Source organism: Sturnus vulgaris, chromosome 2, assembly GCF_052056855.1.
Source record: "Sturnus vulgaris isolate bStuVul1 chromosome 2, bStuVul1.hap1, whole genome shotgun sequence".
NCBI classification, from domain to species: Eukaryota; Metazoa; Chordata; class Aves; order Passeriformes; family Sturnidae; genus Sturnus; species Sturnus vulgaris.
Window position 1 is genome coordinate 13087763 of NC_142244.1, and position 21265 is coordinate 13109027.

Consider the following 21265-nt stretch of genomic DNA (forward strand, 5'->3'; position numbering starts at 1 on the left):
CAGGCAATCCTGTTGATTGGTGAAATTTACATCTATATTTTAATACATATTAAAAATAAATCCTCTGTATCTGTGTTAGAAGACTTCCTGCAAAGAGGAGGCTAAAACTGAAAAGACTTGTCTGGCAGTTTAGCTGGACATGGGGAACAGAAAGCTTTGCTGATAGATAAGAGCAGGGGATTTTCTTCCCCCCCCCCCCCCCCCCTTTTTTTTTTTAAATAGGCATAACAGCACCCATCTGTTCCTGGATTTAGAGTGCAGATGTACTCTAAGAAGTAACTTTGTAAAATTGGAATCGTGGAGCTTTGTGTTCATTCTCCCAGTGACTCAAGAGCACACTTGCCCAGTTAGCAAGTTTTAACACAGACTGGGAAAGGGTTTTAACTGCAAGCTTTGTACATATCCTGAGATGTAAACGCCCAGCTGAAGTCTACTGGCAATAAGGATTCTGTAACTGTAAAAAAAATAATGTTGCTGCTATCTGATCTGGTGGTTCAATCAGCCCTGTCAGAGGTCTGTTGGTTCTGTAGTGCAAACAAGTGTTTGTTTTTCTCCACAGGTGGTTGCCACGATGAATGCAGTGCAATATGAGGTGTGCCAATACCTCACTTGGAATTCTTGCATGGAAAAAAGATTTTTCTTTTGTTTAGACATCACTAGCTACCTGCTTCCCATCTGAAATTACAGCCTCTTCCAAATCAGAAATATCCACACTCTGCAAGCTACACCTTCATCTGTCACTTTTTGCAACCCATTTGCCAAACTGCTTTTGCCGTGTTTTTTCCCCTAATATTGATCTTTCTTTCTAACTTCCACAAAAGATGATAATTTAGAAGGAATACCAAGTAGCAAATATTTATTTCCAGCATTTTTATTTCTCATCCTGTTGCATATCACAGCTTTTTCTCCTCAGCCCTCTTCTTTCTCAGCCACAAAATCTGTATGTACATTTACTGTGTCTACTAACCTTAAAAAAAAAGAAAGAAAAAATGAAACATACTCCCATTTCTCACAGGGTAACTATTAGTGTAATTTCCACTTCTTATTTCAAAGAAATGTTTTCTTGAACATGTTTTCTAAACTACCACTTTTCAAAACAAGCACCCTGTAATACACAGCATAACCTATGCAAAATAACTGGACTAGAGGAAGAAACATCTCAGACATGGCCATGAAATGAAAAGAGATTTACCCCTTCATTTCTTAAAGTGCGTCTTAAAATCTAAGCCCAACCTGTCCTATTTCACATGGAACAAGCAGTGATCCACTAAGAACAATTCTCCTGATTATGTAACAACATTGTAGTAAAGAAGAAAGGCAATGTGAGAAAAAATGAGTCCTTTGTTATACAAAAGAATACCACCACAATATTTTCAGGATTAAAATCAGGAGGGGAAAAATTGAAGACTAATTTCAGGTCTCATTTGGGAACCACAGGATTTCTTTGCATACTGGAAGAGTTGTCTGAGAAAACTAGGAATAAAGAAGTATTTGGAAATACCCTTTAAAAAGTTATGACTCTACTTAATGAGGAGTGGTGATCCTTGCCTGCAGATGTTTGACTATATAGTGTTAATTTAACAAGCCATCCTTCTGGTCTCTGTAACACAAGTGATACTCTGTGATCTGGTAAATGATCCCCAATATTTATGCCACAGTTGATTTAACAGGAAATGTGCTACTTCCTGGGATATCCTGCATGCACACACTTCAATAGCACAGCACAAAGCAATCTCAGAGATTACTCTGCAGCCACTGATTATGTGGAAAATAGCTGAGGTTCATACTTGACACCTATTGCTTTTGCACTGTTTTGGGGGAGGAAAAAAGAAGCCTGTGAGCCAAGAGGAAACATTTTCTTTACTATTCAGGCTGGCATGTCACATGTGATATCTGATGTGGAAATATGAATTACTTTAGTCTTTTCTTGAAAATCTTCTTTAACAGTAAATATTAAACAGAGACATTTGTTTAGTAGCTTTAGTCAAGATGTTTTTTTCCTATGCTCTTCAGGTTCCCCTACTCCCTGCTGCAGAGTTGTGGTTCTGAAAGCTTCTCCAGGACTACAGGACATCACTCAACACATCATTTGCTCCATTTAGTGACTAAACACAAGCCCTTCTCTTGGAAGCCCTGATGTTTTTAAAGGCATTTCCTTCTATGACTTTTTTTCCTAAATTCTCCATCTCCTGAGTTCCTCCAGTATCTTATTCAGATGATTTTCCATATTCTTCCTCTGATATACAGTGGGAACTCTGCTGGATATTTTTACTTGCTTTCCTTCCTATTCTGCTTGTCCCTGTTCTTTTCTCCAGGATTTAAAGAAAAAAAAATTCAACCCTGCCCCCCACAAAAAAAACCTAACCAAAATCACAAACAAAGAACAACAACAAAAAAAAGATGGGTAACTTTAGGGTTTCTTTCCCCTCTAAAATAAACTGTCTAAATGATAGCTTGGTCTGACATCTCCATAGCCTAAACCTGACAAAGATCTGAATTCCTACTTGCATCTTCCATTCCCCTGTCTTTTTTTGATGATCAAATTAAATTTCGTTATATTCTATCACTCCTATCACCTAGTTCTCCTTTCTGAACTTAGATCCAAGCTGATGGGGATGTGAAATGACTTGCAATAATTTTTAAGTATCTAAGCCATTGATAGTGATCTGAAGTCCCCTTAAAGTCTGTAGAAAGAGAAACAAGCATGCTCATGCAGCACTTCAGAAAGCTGCTGTGGGTGTCTTCCTTAGGACAAATTAAATACAACATAAAGTGTCTAACTCATATTCTTTTATCCTATTGAATCTCACTGTGATTTGGCCTGTTCTTTATGCACATGGTTTGAATAGCTATTTAAATTTTTGCTGCTACACATCCTAACTATGCAATTATTTTCCAATCTGGCCTTGACACTGTAGAACTGATCTTTTGTGAAGATGAAGACAAGGTAATCTTCCAGCCTCATTTCTTTAAACTGACAGAGTTACAGTTAAAAATTCTTAACTTTTTAAACCCTGAATTTTTGCTGAATCAATCCAGCTGCATCTAGCATCTGTGCTGCCTATGGGTCACATCAGCTTTTAGAGGTTTTTTTATTCTTTAATATTTCTCTGGTATTAAATATGCAAGGAAAAAGCCCTTCTTATAAACTCCTTAGGTCTAATACCAGTATCATGCATATGGAACAATCCTCAGTGGCTGCACTTCTTTTCTTGATTCTGTGGTTTATTCAGCCCCTACCTATGCTTATTACAAATGCTTTTTGAAAGTGATTATCTTTAATATAGATGCATATAAAGCTTCTCTAGTTGTGTCTACAGTCAATAACTATTAATAATTGTTTTGATTATAAAACCCTGATGATCTTTAAAAAGTGTAATATCTACTTGATATCACTTTACCATAATGATTTAAAAAAAAATCTAGGGTTCAGTCCTGTAACATACTGAGAATTATGAACAATCAAATAGAAGTTCATAATTTCCTTGTAATAATTTTTAGATGTATTAACAACCTCAAATTTATCTGAAAAATTTTGGGTTATTATCTCCTCTTGCCCCCCTGCAATGGATGTGTTTACTGTTTGGCATGAGGTTACTTCTCAAGTGCTCACATCCACAGTGGAGATAACAAAACCTAAATGGATAGGAAAAAATCTCCAGATTTAGGAGAATAAATAATAGTGATAAAGGGGGCTTTAGGAGGACACACTGAAACCCTCCCTACAAGTTATGTACATCCACTTAAAAAAGGTATCAAACAGCTGCCTATATTTACCATGAAAAAACATATAGGGAAAGAAAAAGATGGAGGAAAAAGTTACAATGTTTAATCCTGAAACTTCCCATACAAGTGAATGCTTTGCTTCTCTACGTTGCAGCTAAACTTATATAGAATAGGAGGAAGATGTGCCCTGCAGATGTGTCAGTGCTCTCAGTATGAGCACAGAGGTACAGTCCAATGGTGTGACAGCAGTTATCAACTTGCATGGGTTGTCCATTCAGGCATCACCTGAAGACAGATACACGATTGAAAAATAAACTACCCTTTATTTCACCCCTGGGTGCAGGCATCCTGGACTTAATCCAAGTGATTTTAGGAAAGTCAGAGAATTTTCAGTACAAAGAAGCTTCAGGAATGGTTTTCCTTTTTGAGAATGGAATTCTAAAGGTAAGAAAGAAGAAAAATGATCTAAGTACAGTTCTGTAAAATCCATGAATTCCATATTAGACCCATATGAATGAGCCCACAATTAGGAGGGAAAAAAAGAGGCAACTTTACTTACAAGGCTGCATTCCAATGAATGTTATTTTTTAAATCTCTTACTGATTACTAAAGAAATCTGTTGGACTAATTTTAAAAAATACCCCAAGGCTTTTCCATATAAACCAGGGTATGCACACACAGTGCTACTGATTACTATTACATATTGTAGAAAAAAATACTGATCATTAAATCTTTAAATGTGAAAATCTTGGTCTTTCCTTCACTTGGCGCCCATTCAAATAGAGGTATAAAATCCCCAATTAAACAAGACTAGTCATCTTCTAGGCGTTAATTTTTTTTCAGCTTGTGTTTGCCTCTGACTTTTGTGCCTATTTGGAAAACACCTATTAAAATATGGGCTAGAGTTAAGAAGCCTCTGGAGCCTCTGGGGAGCTACTAGACCAGGGTTTGGCTTTGTCAGTGCTCTCAAATGACCCCATTAGTCCCGGAGAGCAAGGTTAAACAGTGCAACACCCTGCAGAGGCTCTGCCTGGGATGCAGGGTGGATGCAGCTGGATGCCCAGCTGCTCCTGTGCACCTTGGAACAACAGGACAAGGATCCTCGGGGATGGACAGATGCAGAAGGCTCTGTGCTCTGTTTGGGACATTGTCCCAAGCCCTCAGGCTCAGAGTGGAGGTTTTGTCTTAAACACTGCCCGTTTTGCCTTAAATACTGGAGCAGGACTGCCTGCAGCCCTTGCACCCTCTGCCTGCCATCACCCACCCAGTGCACTCACTAGTCATGGGAAAGCCTGCCTCAAGCCTCCAGCCCCTCTCCAGTGGAAAAAAATGATGGGGTCTCCATCTAAATCCTCACCCCTGGTGCTCTTGTGCCTAAGGGGGCTGTTGGGGTGCTGGGTGCAAGGGAGTCAGGTGCAGGGATCTGCCTGTAGAGCATCAGCCTCGGAGCAGGGATGGGTGAGGAGGCTGGAGGGGAACCCACTGCTCATATCCAGGTAAAACTAAACCAGTTTATTATTAAAAGAGTCTGACTCGCTGTTCCAAGTAAATTAGTGGCTGTTTAAACACAAGAACCAGGGATCATGATTCCTGTCCTTGTTTCTGAAAGTAAAAGTCTAACTTACAGTAAGGAAAAAAAACCCATTCTGTAAGCTATATTTTATCAATATGATGATCCCATATGCATCAGAAATGTACATGTGACAAACTTGGAGCAGGCAAGGGGAACAATTCAGAACAAAATTAACAGGAATATTCATTCAGGAATGCAGAAAAGCCTAAATAATCCACATGCAGCTGGATTCACGTGATACTTTCCTAAAAAGGCATCTATCTTGGCTGAGGGGAAATTTGTATTGCTTTACTTTTTTTTTACCTTTTTAGAAAAAAAAAAACCTCTTTTAAACTGAAATAAAATTATGTGTCAAGGTTTTAAACCACATGCAGAGATGATTGTGAGGGGCAGGTGATGAAAGCTGCAATCACTGTAAGTGGCATATAACAGGACCTGAAGTTTTATGGATAGACAAGAAATTGCTCTCTCTCTCTCTTATCCTCTACCTATCCTCTTGTACCCTGCAAGACTGTCTTAGTTAGGAATATCTGAGTCACACTGGACCACCAGTAGTTCATAAAAACCCGTGACTGCAGCTGAGACTGGGCTGTGGTCAGTGACTCCAGGAGCTGGGTAACATTTCAGGCTGCAGAGGAGTTACAGGACTGGGTTCCTCAGAGATCATTGTTGTATGATGCTGCTTAGTCTGTGGCTTTTCTTATTTGGCCTAGAGACACATTTCTGTAGTTTATGCAAAGCAGAAGTCAATGAAACACACTCTTCTCCAGTCAGTTTAGTTGCATTTGGATTTTCTTCCCTGCTGCAATGTGTTTTACTTTTGTTTATAATAGAAACAAAGCAAAAAAAAAAATAATCCCCAAATAAACACATGGAAAAACCCCTTTGGTCTTTGGAAAAATTTCTTTGAGATCATATATTGCCTCATGCACTAATATATACAGTTCAAAGGAAAATAATGGGTGCATTGTCTCAACAAGGCAAATTTAACATTTAAATCATTGACATGTACTAACACACACACACAAGGACAGTCATTTTGGTTAGTTAAAAGACACAATAATATTTCCCAACAGTACTAACAACGTTGAACTTCTAAAGGTGATGGTGAAAGAGAGCCAGCTAGCAGAGATGATTAAAGGAACACGTACAGGTGGCGATGGCAGATGGGGTGGAAGGTGTCAGAAGGAGGCAGTCAGGAATATTTTGGAAAGGTGCACTCTACCTGTGTAGCCCAGCGAATTGTCGCCGTTATCAGAGGTGGGCTGGGGTGTCCCGCTGTCGTTCCCCCTCTCTAGGTCTTCGGAGTCTGTCGGAAACAACACCAGAGCTGCTGATGGGGTCACAGGACTAACAGGAGTTGCCATTTTGATCACAACACGTCCAGACACAATTAAATCCACACATGACAGCAAGAGCCACAGTGCCAGCGCACGGCACACCTCGTCCTTCCCCTGCCTGCGTGGCGGAGCCCGGAGAGCCACGGCCGGGAGCATCGTCCGGGGTCCCCAAAAATCTGCCCACTGTCCCCTTCTGTCCACTGCCAGCGTGGCTCTGCAGCCAGCCAGGCACAGTGGCCACCCTGCTAGCCAGCCAGCGCAGGCTGCGGGGAGCATATGGGGACGGGAAGGCAGGGGAGCTGAATGCTAGCATTGCTAATTTTCCACCTTATTGTTAATCAAAGCTATTGACTGTGATCGCTCCCCATCATCGCTTCATCTCCTGGCAATTACAGACCCAGGGGACTTCACCTCTTTGTGGGGAGGAGGCGGGGGGATGGCCGGGGCTTGGGAAGCACAGGGGGGCTGCTCTACCTCTGCTGGGAGATGGGGAAAGGGAAAGGGCTGGAGCCCTCCATGAAAAGGCAACAGTTTAGCATCGCACCGAGGAAGACGTGCTTTCCGCTAAAACATCATCGCAAGGAATCGCTCCATTTTAATGTCACATTGGAAAAAGAATTAAAAAAAAAAAAAAAGAAGGCAACTGGTCAGCCAAACATATAAATGAACACGTGTTTTAAGGCCCCAAGATAAATTGCTGGTCAAAACGCCACAAAGCACTGTGAATATAACTCATAACGATGGACTAAATAGTTCGAAACGAAAAATGAAATAAAATCCCAGTTGTTTTGAAAAAAACCCAGCACAACCCAAAGGAATTTATCGACAATATCACTACACATTTTTACTCTCAATGTAAAACTGTTTATTAAACTTAAATCTTATTTTTGTTTACTTCTGATAGTGCACTGTCCAAAAAACAATACCCAAAAAGAAACGTCAGTATTTTGTTCAGAAGAAAACTTCAAGAAGCAAATGTCTTTGCAAAAATAACACTGCCACAACAATAGGCTGCTTTTTTTCTTTTTTTTTGCTGTTGACAGGTGTCAGATAATTTATTAATTATTGCAAAGACATGTTTTGCTCTCTCAGACATATTATGGACTTCTATAATGACTGAAAATAACTGTTCATTTTCAACAAAATCCATACTGCTAAAAATTACTCTGAACGTACACAAAACACCTAAAGCAACTGTATATTAAACAAAACTAGGAAAAAAAAATAAGTGGATTCTTTTTATCCTGGATACTTAATTCTACTAGCTCAGTCACTCTCACTTTTAAAATGTGATGCCAAACATTCATTTCTCCATTTGTTTTCTAAACAATCTTAGAGACAATATCTTTAATAATAAAAATATTTTTAATGAGTTACAAATGAAAAATATTAAGAAAACCAAAATCCTCAAGACAAGCCCACTCAAAGGGACTTATTGGGAAAAAAATATTTCTTTAGAAAAGTCAATTAAAGGATTAATAGCATGCCTTTCAGAATACTGTCGTGCAAATTAAGAAAATAAAAGACCAAACAACAAAAAAGCAGCCAAACACCAAGATGATGTTTCATCTTGGCAGATGAAAGAAGTGAAATATGTTCGTTTATTGGCCCATTCATCTTTGCTGGCTCACTAATGGCCAATGTCACGTACATCTTTAAAATCTGCTCTGAAAATGGCTGTAGATTGACTGGATCAACACTCTGTTTCTCCAGATTGCTCACTCATTTGCATTCAGGGGTTGATTGGGTCAAAGTTTTAAATTACTGCAGTAAAGGACAGAAGGATGGGACTTTTTTATTAATTTAAGTGGCAGAGGCTGTGCTTACCTTTTTTTTAGTGCAAAGGTTTATAATGGACTACAAGGAGCCCAGATGAAATTTGACCAATGAACCTGCTGATTATCATTCTGAGAGGTTGATTGCCTTCTAGGAGATTTTACCACACACTACTCAAAATTATTGAGGAGGAAGAAGATGCACTGAAAGCTACTGGAAGTGTTCTGTGTGTCACTGTAATGTTCGGTGTCATGTGCAAAGTCTAATTGCATAATGAATTGGTTTTTTTATTTTTTTTAACCCAAGATATGGTTTTTTAACCCTTGGATATGGTATTCCAAGCAGTGGGCCATCCTCCTCACAGCACCCCACAACCAACCAATGCTAATGCCCCTAGCAAAGCTCACTTAAGAGTTTTAACAGGATCAGTCTCCAATTTAGAAATGCTATGAATTCAATCCAAGCCAGCAGACTAGGAGAGCAGCAGCTTCAAAAACCAGGCTACAACTACTTGCAGCTATTTAGGCTTGCAAATCTTGGCTCCAATCACTCAGTAAAAGTAAATGAGGGAGGGAATTAGTATATTTTTGACACTACTGATACATGATATCTGTTAGTGACAATGCACTTATTATTTACTATCTAAAACTATACAGACATTGTTCAATCTCATTCTTTGAGAAATGTTACTTTTCCACCTGATATTAAAAATTATATTCAGCTTATGTTAAATTATGGTCCCTGGCTGGAAACTACTCACTAATGATGAATTCTACCCATTTCATTGAACAATAAGTGCTACATTTTGAGCTGTTGCCCTCTGTGCTGGGCTGCATTTAATTTCAGCTCTGTCAGAAATTCCAGCTTTGCTTGGGAGTTTCTGTAAAAACTTAACAGAGGTAAGTAGTGTTGACTTAAATAACACATTTCACTGTAGGACTGCTGTGAAGGCACTCTGTTGAATGGCTGGTAAAAGTCTAAATGTTAAGACATGATGTATTTCTTATGACTACCATGCTGTAGGATCAGGCAATTTTCAACCTGGCTCCCTTAAACATAATAAACAACTTTACATCATTACACTTTTTGAACTTGTTACAATGCCAGAAAATGTGAAGCAAATGAACTATAAACCCAACAACAATTCACCTGAAGAAATTACAGTTCAGTCTGAGTCAAAGCAAAGGCTGAACTTGGTGCCTCATCCCTCAAAGAAGTGTCATAATCAGTCCTTAAGAGGTCTCACAGAAGTGACAGAGAGAGATGTCCCTTAAAAAAAACCCTCTCCAATATGGTTGGACATGTTGGTTGAATTTCTGTATCAGACAAGAAATATTTAAGCCAAGGTTTCTATTTTTTCTTAGCTGTTCAAAGAAGAAGGGCCAGTTTTCCCTGAAATAAATCTTAAGCTTTAAAAAGGTGCCTAGGCAGTAATTGGTTGATTCATTATATATTAAAAAAAACAAAACAACCCAACCAAACAAGCCCAAAATACCAACACAGTGCACCCCTCACCCCCAAAAAGAAATTCAGCAGAAAACGTACTGTTATCTGTAAGTATGCAAAACCTCATGAAGAAGTAAAAAGGAGTTTCCCCTCCTTTTTTTCCCATTTGAATATAGTTCCAAATGAGTTTATTTGGGAAGAGGAAGTTGAAAAGTGAAGCCTTGAGTAACGAAAAATAAGTATCAAGGCACCCCTTAGCAATTGCTACTACACTTTTCTTTCACAGGAGTACTTGAGACACTCTTCATTTGAGAGGGGGAACTCCCTCATAACAATGAAAAAAATCTCATTCCCTCTTTCCATGGAAATTTCCAGAGCAACCATTCATCAGGTTGGGCAAGACATTAAAAGAAAAACAAGACAAAACCTATCAAAAAAACAACAAATATCTACTTGGACATGAGAGGAGAGTGTTAAGTTTACAAGCACTGAGTGCTCCAGCTTTTTGGAAGAATGTTTTCAGGATTAGTCAGCCCAAGCACATATGACCCCTTCAAAGCATCAAGAGGATTTTGCATACAGGTTCAGAACAATTTTAGGTGCCAATGGCAGTTGGAGAGCACAAAAGATTTACATGAAAGTGAGGAGACTTTTCCAATGAAATTTCTACTGAAATCTCTAAGTTATTCTGTTTTACTGGATGGCCACACCATTCACGCTTTAATTTACATATCTTTAACTCTTCATTTTTTTTAGAAAACCCAAATAGTAAATATTTACTAATGTTATTCATTCTTCTAGCTCCTAAAACACCTCAAACCAGACAGACACACTTATTTTCATCGTTGTTTATATTCAAGTGCATTTTATAATTCTAATTTCCAAAATTATATTAAACAAAACATATTAAACCATGGCTCTGCTCTTCCTAGAAAAGTCACCAGTGACTTTTTTTCCCCACTGGTAAGAGAAAGTGATTCCATCAGTTATTGCTTCTTTTGAACCAGGAGATATATCTGGATGACACATTTTATTGATGATGCATCCTTAAAAATCCCCAGATGATTCAGTATTGATGCCCTGGCCCGGCCTCCTGGTGGACATAAAGAAAAATTGAAAAGACCTAAAGAGACATAACTTCTTCTGTAAGAATTTCATGTGTCTGACTTTCTACACTGATCTTTGTTTATCTGAAATTAAAGTCACCTACTGAAAAGTCTGACTACAAAAAAAAGTAACTGCTACCGTATTTAATTCAAATATGTATAACTTCATTATTTCTTGCTGTGTTTCTCTAAATTTCATTATCATCAGCAGATTGGGGGTACAAAACTGGAAGGAAACAGCATGAACAGCATTTTGCAAATGAGCATTAATAAAAGATTAGGGTGAAGCAAATGAATATAAACTACTATCAATATTAGAATTGTGTTCTACAAATTGGATCAATTCCCATTGATCCCTCTCTAGTGATCTAGATGAATTCAGGAAGAGACATCAGAAAAAAAAAGCCCAACTGGGACTGCATCAAACCTAAGATGAGGAACTAAATTAGTAAATTAATAGCCAAGGTTTTTTTCCCAGTATTTTGATTTATTCTAGGTTTTCTTTGGAGTTACAGTAGAAATACACTATAATATGGCTTAAAGAATATTTAATTTCTCTTATTTCTTCACTTGGTTGTCCACAATGACAAAACAGTTTATGCTTTCAGAGAATAAGTAAGGATAGTACCTAAAGGAGAACATTTATAAAAGTTAAATCCATGAGACACAAATTTTGTACAGGGAAAGTGCTACCTGATATTATATATTTATTTAGCAAACTACAGACCAGCTTTCAAGGATGTAGACCTATTCTTCAGATCTGGAACAAAAAGGGAAAACTTCAGGCTATGTGCAGAATTGGGAATAATTAGGCCACATTTAGACTATCACAGCTTGGTGAACACTCACAGGTCTGTATCAGAAACCTGCTAATCTGATTAATATCCTTACCAATATTTCATAATAGCTCAAAGGAAGTACTCTTTTTCATAAGACTTAATACAGCATCTTTCTAGAGACTTGCACATTCAAGCAGCTAACTTGTTTAAGTTGGATAATTCAGGGAGTTATGACCACTTTCATCAGCTAAGAGTCTCCACAGGTAATAAGTAGTTCTTCATTAAAAATTTAAACTGCTCAGCTGCCTCATTTCAGAAGTTAAGAAAGATTCAAGCTAAGGGGAAAGGCTAGAATTTGCTCTCCTGTAATATCCTTAATGGGAGGACGTGGCTCAAGTAAATTTTAAGTAAATCCACAAGGTTTTTTTTGTTTTTTTGTTGAGCTTTTTTTGGGGGGGGTGTTTGGGTTTTTTTGTTGCTGCTATTGTTTTGGGGTTTTTTTTTAATTAATAGCTTGTACAAGTGTGTTCTAGCAATTCAATAAGTAGTCTAACAGTAAAGTATACTCTTACAGGTACAGAAATGTTATTCATTACACTCAAAATGCATTCTTTTGATAAGAAAAGAACACTGTCGTGTAAAAGACACCCCTTAGAAGTTGATATTTACTAAAACAAGGAAGAATAAAGCATTTATTTAATGGTTGGGTTTTGTTTTTTTTTTTTTTTTGCTTGTCTTCAAAGAACAGTACATGACTGAAATCCTGGCAAAACCTCAGTAAGGATGATATTTAAAAACCTCTCCTTCCTTTTATTTTCACAACTCATTCAATAACAGCCTTTTACTAAGAAAAAAAAGTAAATGAGCAAGGATTTTATTATGCATAAACATGAAACAACCTTGTTGTGTCTTTGCAATCAATTTATTTATTTATGCAGTAGGTAATAAACAAAGGTGTTGAGCAACTCCAACACAGACCCAGCAAAATACATTTTACTGAGTAGCAGAACCATCAGCTGAAGTCTTCTGTGGGATCAGTCACCATTTGAATCCAATTACACAGAAACATTTCTGACTGAACACTTGGTTCCCAAAACTTGGCATTTGGCAGAGAGCACAGCAAACTTGCACTGTTTTGTTTTGGTGCTGCCAAACCTGCCTGTTGCCCTCTCTCTACCTGCCCTTGCTCCTGGACTTTTTCTGGCTTTTCCTTGCACTGTCCCTGGGAGTGCTCTCTCCTGTTTGGCATCTGCTCCCATTTCTTTTCCAGCCACACAAACCTGAAGGCAGCAGCCACTCAGGCTAATTAAATGGTGCTGCAAGTGAGCTAACAGGTGGTGGCCCCAGCTGCTTTAGTTGCAGGGCTAGATAAGAGACCCATCAGTAGCCTGTGCAAGGCACTATGATTAATTAGGACTAGAAGCCATTTTATAGGGAGGGAGAAGCAGATTTATAATAGAATTTTCTACTCCAAGGTAACAAGTAATGTTTCTTCAGAAAATGCAGAAATAAATGACTTTTTTGAAGTGCTCACCAGTCATCTTGGCTATGTTCAATATGGCATATGCATAAGACCTACTTGGCAAAGATTTCTTCATACGAGTATTTTATCTTTACTGCAAACTATGAGTTTTAACTTGCTTCAGGAAATGTTCTCTCCCTTAGAAGACCTCTTATTTTGTTTTCTTCCAAGTAAACTTACATGTTTGTCAAGATTGCTGTGGGAACTACTATCAAGACATTTAAATAATAGCAACTAATACCATGTACAGCTGAAGAACTGGTTATGTGAGCTTCCCATGCAATCCTCCAACTCTACTGGACTTGCAGTAATCCCCTAACTATAGAATTAAACTCTCTGAGACTACACCCAGTCCTTCAGGCATTAACCCCTGGAGCTCCTCTTCCATGGCTTCAGCCCTGCCAAGGATATTTTGGGGCTGATTTATGCAGCTGCTTTACAAGAAGCTGCCCCCAAAAGAGTAGCAGAGAACTGGGTTCCCTTGCTCTTTGCTATAGAAAAAGAATCCCACCATGCTTAATTGCCCTTTATATTTTTCAGCTGAGTGGTGAACTTTGGGAAAGTGATGAATTTCCCTCATTAATGACAATTATAGACAAACAAGGAAAATGCAGGAACTAATTCAGCATCCCAGCAGCCTTGCAGTGACATGATTTGAAATTAAAACTACCATAATAATGAATATTGAAGGGGATGTACGCAACCCAAGAGCTGAGAAAGTCCTTTCTCATTCCCTTGCTTTTCTGAATATGCAAAGTCATCTTCTGAGCTGTGAAAGATCTATCTGCAGCACAGCTGTGTCATTTGCATTTCAGCAATCTGTCTGCAGAGCTCAGCACAAAGAATAATATTAAATCAATGTTTGTCAATGCTTGCTTAAAGAAAGAACAGACATACTTGCACTAATACACTGTCCAGCAAGGCAAGACACTGGCACATTAACTCAGCCTATTAACACAGATATTTAAGCAACAAAGTCTCCCTGATACCACTAGAATCACAAGTTATTTGCCCTCAGAAGACACTCCTAGCTATTCTGGTTTGGTTTGACTTCCCCTCCTTTTAAAAGGGCTACATTTTGAAGAATTTTGCTGTTCCCAGCACATTTTCTACCTTCCAACAGTGACTTCAGCCACATTGTGTTTACTTAGCATATGGATTTTTTAGAGGATATGTGTCTGGTTGTTGCTCTCCTGTGCTTTCCCTTCCTTTTTGTCTCCCTCATCCCAGCTCTTAAAGCTGTGACAAAAAAGCCAGCATCCAGCAGCCTTCCATACTTAAAGCCAATCACATTCTATTTACCTTGTCTTCTGTACAAAGCAAAAGTATGCTATAGCCTAGGGAGTGATTCAAGGATTTTAAAAAATGAAAGTTTAACCCTGTTGTAGTTGACAATTAAATTCACTGTGTCCTACCAGGAAAGTATTTGTTAGGTAATGTACAGGAATGATTTTGAAGTGGAGTGAAAAGGTGACTTGCAAGGTAAACAGATATTCACACTGACTTGTAAGAAGGCATGGAGTTGAAAAACATGCACTGTTAATCAGTACTTCTCTACAAGGATGAACTTACAGCAAGCTACAAGCATCATCAAGCCACACATATATATCCATATGACATGGTAGTCAGTCAAGCTGTCCAGAATTCCCTTTCCTATTCACCTTCTAAGTGTCTTAAATGAAACTCACTTGCAACAGTACCATTTCTTTTAACCTTTGGATTAAAAAAAAAAAAATTGTCTTAAAAAATTGTCTTCTTTTATTCATGCTAAATAGAGGTAAGGACTTCAGGGAAGTTTTTTCCTTTTGTTATTTGATCACAGGCATTCTCTCTGTAAAGCTCTTCTGAAGAACTTCTGCTTTTTGCAGTGTAATGAAATGCATTCTACAAAGAAGGTTTTTGAGTTTGTGCCTTGGAGAGAAGCTGTACAACAGGTGTTCCTGCTTGCTTTATTTACCTGAGCTGACTACTCGCTGCTCAAAATCATATCCTTAAGAAAACAAATGATGGAGCATGTAAGCATTTGCCTGGAAAATTTGATATTAGCCTTGAAGACCTTTCTTGTTAAAGCAGCAAAATGCTCCCATTGACTGGATTCAGGGTTCTGTTAGCACAGCTGTGAATACTTCAGGGAAGTGGGAGAAAGAGCCACAAATAAATAATTAGCAATTACTATCTAGCTCATAATGAAACATACAGATATGTCCCAATCAGCTTAATAATTCTCAGCCTGAGCTGGGAAAGATAAAATAGTGGTAAGTTAATGTAATAGTTCCTAATGGTTCTTTAGCATCTTCCAGCTGGGAATCTCATTTCTCAGTGTGATTAATGTCAGCCTCAAAAGAAAGCACAAGGTCAAAAATTACTCCAGGTTTATGAACTTAAACTCCAGACAAAATAGAACAATGATGAAATGAAATAGCTGAGGAGGAGAACAATCAATAACTCTTCTATCTTGCCAGAATTCAGCTCTGTAAAATTAATGCCAGATAAGAAATCATACAACACAGCAAGGGGTACTTGGGTTTACAAGGATCTACAGATTTCTCTAAATATTGTTAATTTGTAATACTGTGTACATTGAGCATAGGAATTACTGGCTAGAGGCAGTAATTTTGAAACACAAAAGGACCTCCAACAGATCCACAGGAATTAGAGCTGTAACTGGAAGCACAAAGCCCAAAGCAATCAAGTCTGAACACTGAAGGATAAGTTTTAAACTACACAAACGTGATGAGAACAATGCCAGTGTAAATAACAAGAGCAGTCACATCAAAATTTTGATGGATAAGACTATCAAGATGGTAAAGATTAACCAAATTACACATCTATGTTCAAAAACCAACGAGACTTCTGAGATGAACAGGTAGAAAGACATAACCTGACCAGAAGCTTTTGTTTATGCATTAATAGATACAGAACAGCTAAATAGCAAATGGAAGGAAACATTTGTGTTTTGTATTTTGTACCATCTATGCCCCCCCTTAAAAAGCAAAACCAAAACCCTCATAGTGCTAGAGACCAAGAAATTAGGCTTCTCATAATAAAGGACTCATTTATCACCAGTAATGAACTGAAAATGGAAGCAGAGATGACTAAGAATTCATTGTGTCAGATTCACTTGTAGAAAGTTTCCCAAGTATATCATTGCTGACTGGGTCACAGCTTTAATATCACTGACCTAAAGTACAACACTGCAAGAGTGACAGCTCGAGAAAAGAAAAATTTCTTTATCAAGCCCTGTTTGTTTGTCCTACCTTCATTTAATGTGTTGGTGCAGCTGCTTTGGGCAGGAAATAAAAAATACTTCTGAAGCAACATTATACATCTCATGTGTTTCTAGCATGATTGGTTCCATATTGTTGGGGCCCTCAAGTGCCTCTAGCAGAGATCCTCAGCAAATTTAAACATGTCAAACTGGATAAAATCAGAAATAGATGCTTCATCCCTACGGGCTAGGATGACTGCTACCCAGCAGTGAAATTCCAGCAGGCAGGATGATGCCCTGGCTTCTATCTGAGTGCTTCATGCTGCTGTGGGGTGCTGAAAGGAGCACAGGACCTGACCCTGAGGTGGCCATCAGCAGCCCCTGCCAGGCTCCTGCGTGCCCTGGTGCCCATGGGGCTCCTCTCTGGTCCTGGCTGACCCCCCAGCTGTGACACCACTGATGGTGGGGCCAGCAGCTCCCAGCCCTTGCAGGCTTGGAGCACTGGAGATGGGACACTGGAGCAAGGAAATGTCCTTCAGCAGCATCTTTACTGTCTGGTCAATGGAGAAGCTTGGAATCTGGTTAGGTCTCCAGTGGAAAAGTTCTCTACAAAGAACCTTTAAACCTGAATAGGTGGAGCAGAGTTTAGGTATCTTACATAATTTCACAAGATCTAGCCACTGATAATCACAGAGTCATTGCTCCAGACCTGTACAAATAACCTATAAGCACAAACGAGTTGTGGGGTGTCTCAGATCTCAGTGATACACCATTACTATTACTGAATTTAAATAACTGCATGATGTATATAAGGGTTTGCTAGTTTGAAACTTCAGCATATTATGATACTAAAAATTTGTAGGCATATTCAAGATTATTCCAACTAGTACACTAAACTTCTACCATCAAACAGAACAATATGAAAAGGAATTTAATATTTTTACTGGCTCCAAGTTTATTTGTTTTAGTGGGAATATAAGTATGAAAATTATGGGAAAAGGAGAGAGGAGAACAATAGAAATGCACAAGAACTTTAGAAAAAGGAAAACATATTTAGTGTATTGAAGGCAATTAATCATATTTCCTTTTAGAAAACCAGACTACAGAAGATTCCTGGAAAAGCACTGTAATTTCAGAAAGCGCTGGATATGACAAAAAAGAGAGTAACACATTGGATCAAATAACACATCCAGCTAGAGACTGATCTGACACTGAACACTAGTTGAAAAGTTAAACAACAAAGAATGCTATTATTTTATATTTCAAACAGGGAAAAAAGTCTCTGAAAATACTGAGAAAATTTAAACTTTAAACCAAAAGAAACTACTGAGTTTACCCCATCATTCTTATTACTCAAGCTGCACCAAAACTTGTGTTGCTGTTCTACAACTGTAGAGTGACCATGGAGATGTGATAGAATCTTGAAAGCTTAACACTGGAGATAAACTAGCTGTAAGTGCACATAAATGCTCCAAACTGAACAAAAAGTAAAACATTAAACAACTCAGTGAGAAAGACCTCACACCTGAAGTGAAGACTATTTCAAATGCCCTTCAGGAAAAGCTTCTAAAATTGTTAAATATTTTAGAACTTTTACCTTAGCTACAAAACACTGAGCAATAAAAACAGAAGCATTAATATTATTTAATTAATATTAATTATCGTTATAGATAATCATTAATATTTAATTAAATATAATTAAACTCAATCTAAGATAAGTTCCTTATGTTTTTTTATTTTTGTAAATGGCTATGATTTTGAAAATGCATTTAGTCTTAGAAAAGTGACATATATAATATAAAGTTATGTTCAATGAAGAAGGGAAAACTGGGTAAAAAAATTGCAATAAATAAATGAAATCTCCCATAAGCATTGACTGAAATGTTAACTAGTTTTACACTGATTAGCACTCATGCCTAAAAAGGCTCCCTAGGTAAGTTCCTATTTAAGGTTTTCTCAGCTTGAAACTTGAACATAATTATGTTTGACTAGATTCAGGCTGAGTGTCTCAGGGTCCTGCCCCCCCAGTCATCCCAATCAAAGTCCCAGACAAAACCTTTCCCACTTTCCTTGAAGCCTCCCACCACAGGTATCTTTCTCAAGACCAAAAGAGAAAAGATAGTGTACAGCAAAAAGTTGTCGAATATGCAGACAAAATGCAACTGCACCTCACATCCACTGGTTCAGGTATAGCTTTGAGACTCCTTCCTTCTTTATTTAATATGTTAATTAAGATTAGCAAGTGAATTCAGAAAAGACTAGAGCAGGAGATCCAACAGATGCTGACTCTGTGATAGCAGAATCCTTGTTCTGTAAAAAGTGAGACTAAAGTAAAACACTTCCAAGCCCTTCCTCATCCCTTTCACCTTATTTTATCAATATATATTTAATAATCTGAATTTGTGACATTAATACAAATTTCATATTTCTTAAATATGCATGATTAGCTAATTCTATTATTTGGATTCTTACAATTGAAAACAAAGGCCATTCATAAGTAGAAAAAGCACTTGATAAAAAATGCTATAGGTACATGAAGATTTTTCTGATGATATACTATCAAGGAAAATTTAGTCGAATTTAAACTGGCCCCTCATTTATCATATCCTGTGGGCAAGTCAGTTAATAGCTATATTGATTCTCTTTTGTGTTCATTCTCATATACATCATCCAACCAAGGTGAAAACAACCATGAGATATTAAATTTAGAGAAAAATATTTAAATGATAAATGTTTGAAATTGCAGTTGAGGAACGATTATTATACAATGGATTTGCTGTTCCTAAATTATAGGATGTATAGATATAATCACACCAGGAAATATCCCATTAATAAATACTTGGAGATCCCTGTAAGTGCTGTATTGGTAGGAAATAAAAGAGACTTGAACAGAATTGTGTCAGCTGAGGATCTGGCACATTTTGAGTGGCACTTTCACACAAAACTCGGGGTACTGCATTGCCTGGGAACCTTTGCACAAAGTGCAAAATGAGATTAATATCTGAGTCCATGGTTTGTTTGGCCTGCCAGTGTCTGAAGATTAGAAGAGGGAAAAATGCTACATTTCTATGCACATCTGATCTCACAGGCAACTTAAAAGGTGTTTGTTTTTGCTCCTGCTGAAAAGCAGAGAGCAGAGCACACAACTCCCATCCTAATGTTTGTCTGTTATAAAGAAGGATGATCAATGAGAGAAAGGGAAATTACCTTCTTCCAAGGGCAGAAAGGATGCACAGCACTTTGTGCAAATGGCCTGAATTTTTTTTGTTTTGTTTTTGTTTCTTTGTTTCTGGGTGAAAAGGTATGGAGAAGACTGAACTAGTACACAACCAAAACATGGCTCAAAAAATTGGATACTAGCCATTACTATTCACACAATGTGTCTTTTAAAAATTCTAGAGGCAATGTAACTTTTCTTCTTTGGCCTCCTCCTTACAAAATGTAACTATTCTTGTGCAACTGGTTTTCATTTTTCAACTTAACAGTCCAACTAATGATCAATCCTTCATTCCTAGACTAATTCAATCAGTTATTATTTTATTCAATGTGTATTTAGAAAGTTGAATCTTTGCAAGGATCTTTTTGACATTTTCTTTATTTAACAAACCTCTTTCTCAGCAGGAAACATTTTTTCCAGTCAAGCCTGAAGACTCCTGGCATTTTTTTTGTCATTGCTTCAGGTTGTTTGGTGTTAAAAGTTTTGTTAGCAGAAAATAAGACAAAGTTTAGGATGCATTTGTGTAAAAACTGTGTTCACAGAGGCTTCAAGGTCAAGGGGATCTGCAAGGTGGGAGGTGAAGTTTGTCTTACAATCTTATTTACTCTCTTTAGAGAAAAAAAGGAGCAGAGAGTGCACACATTTGGTCCAGTCTGTGGCTCCTTTTAAGAAAATAATTGATTTCTTTAGTATTTTGATTACTTGAAAAAGTGAAAACAGATATCTGAGGGAAAAAATAAAAAAAAAACCCCAAACCAACCAACCAACCAAACAAACAAATAAAAAAAAAAAAAAAAAAAAGAAAAAGAATAAAGAAAACAACCAGATCTCCTGTTGCAAGGACACTTGGTGAAATCTGTCTGATGTCTCCTGCAGGGCTCAGCCACAGGGAAAGGCTGGTTTTGGGAAGAGCCCCGAGTGCTGCAGCTGAGGCTGGAGCCCATTGGGGTCAGGGAGGTGCCTCTGGGGAGAACTTCCAGCTTCCAGGGGCCCTTTGGAGCTGAGCTACAGCTGCTGCTGCTGGGAGGGGGGAGATGGAATTATAGCGTGGAAAGGGGAGAAAAGCAGAAAGTCTGAAGGGATGAAAACACAAAGTTTCGCTTTCATCCCTCTAATATTCTCAGGAATCCCTTTAGGGGGATGAAAGCCATCCCTTGTCTGATTCCTCTGTCTTTATGTTTTGCAGGCATCTACAGACAACAGAAATAAGTGATAATGAATAAGAATTGGAAACAGTACAGACTGCTGCCTGAGTCTCATTGAAATGAGTGTAGCAAGACACAGGCTCTTTCAACAAGCATCGTGACCACTTATTTTAATGAACAGCAACAACTAATATGCAGTTATGATACAACATCCTCTTCAACTCCCAACAAAAAACTTCTGCAAGTAAAAAAAAAAATCCTGTATACTCTTACAGTCACAAAGCCACAAACTTGAAACTCAGGAAATTGAAGAAATGAAGCTACAAGGACTGATCTCACTACAACTTCCCAAGGCAGCTCTTAGTCACTAACTTCATGACCCTTCTTTCAGAGTGTTGTCCCAGTGCAGAGAATAGACAAAAAAAAA

At 38.0% G+C, this 21265-nt stretch overlaps 1 protein-coding gene across 4 annotated transcripts in view; it reads right to left on the bottom strand.

Annotated features, from left to right (window-relative positions):
- The window catches only part of ROBO1 (roundabout guidance receptor 1), a 679988-nt gene that overhangs the window by 344669 nt on the left and 314054 nt on the right, over positions 1-21265 (bottom strand). For 2 of the 4 annotated variants that reach the window (XM_088157812.1, XM_088157810.1), the window contains exon 3: positions 6525-6608. The exons of the other annotated variants lie outside the window; for them this stretch is intronic. In XM_088157812.1, the coding sequence (XP_088013938.1) occupies positions 6525-6608 (84 nt within the window). The remainder of the gene's footprint in view (positions 1-6524; positions 6609-21265) is intronic. 4 annotated transcript variants of the gene reach the window in all.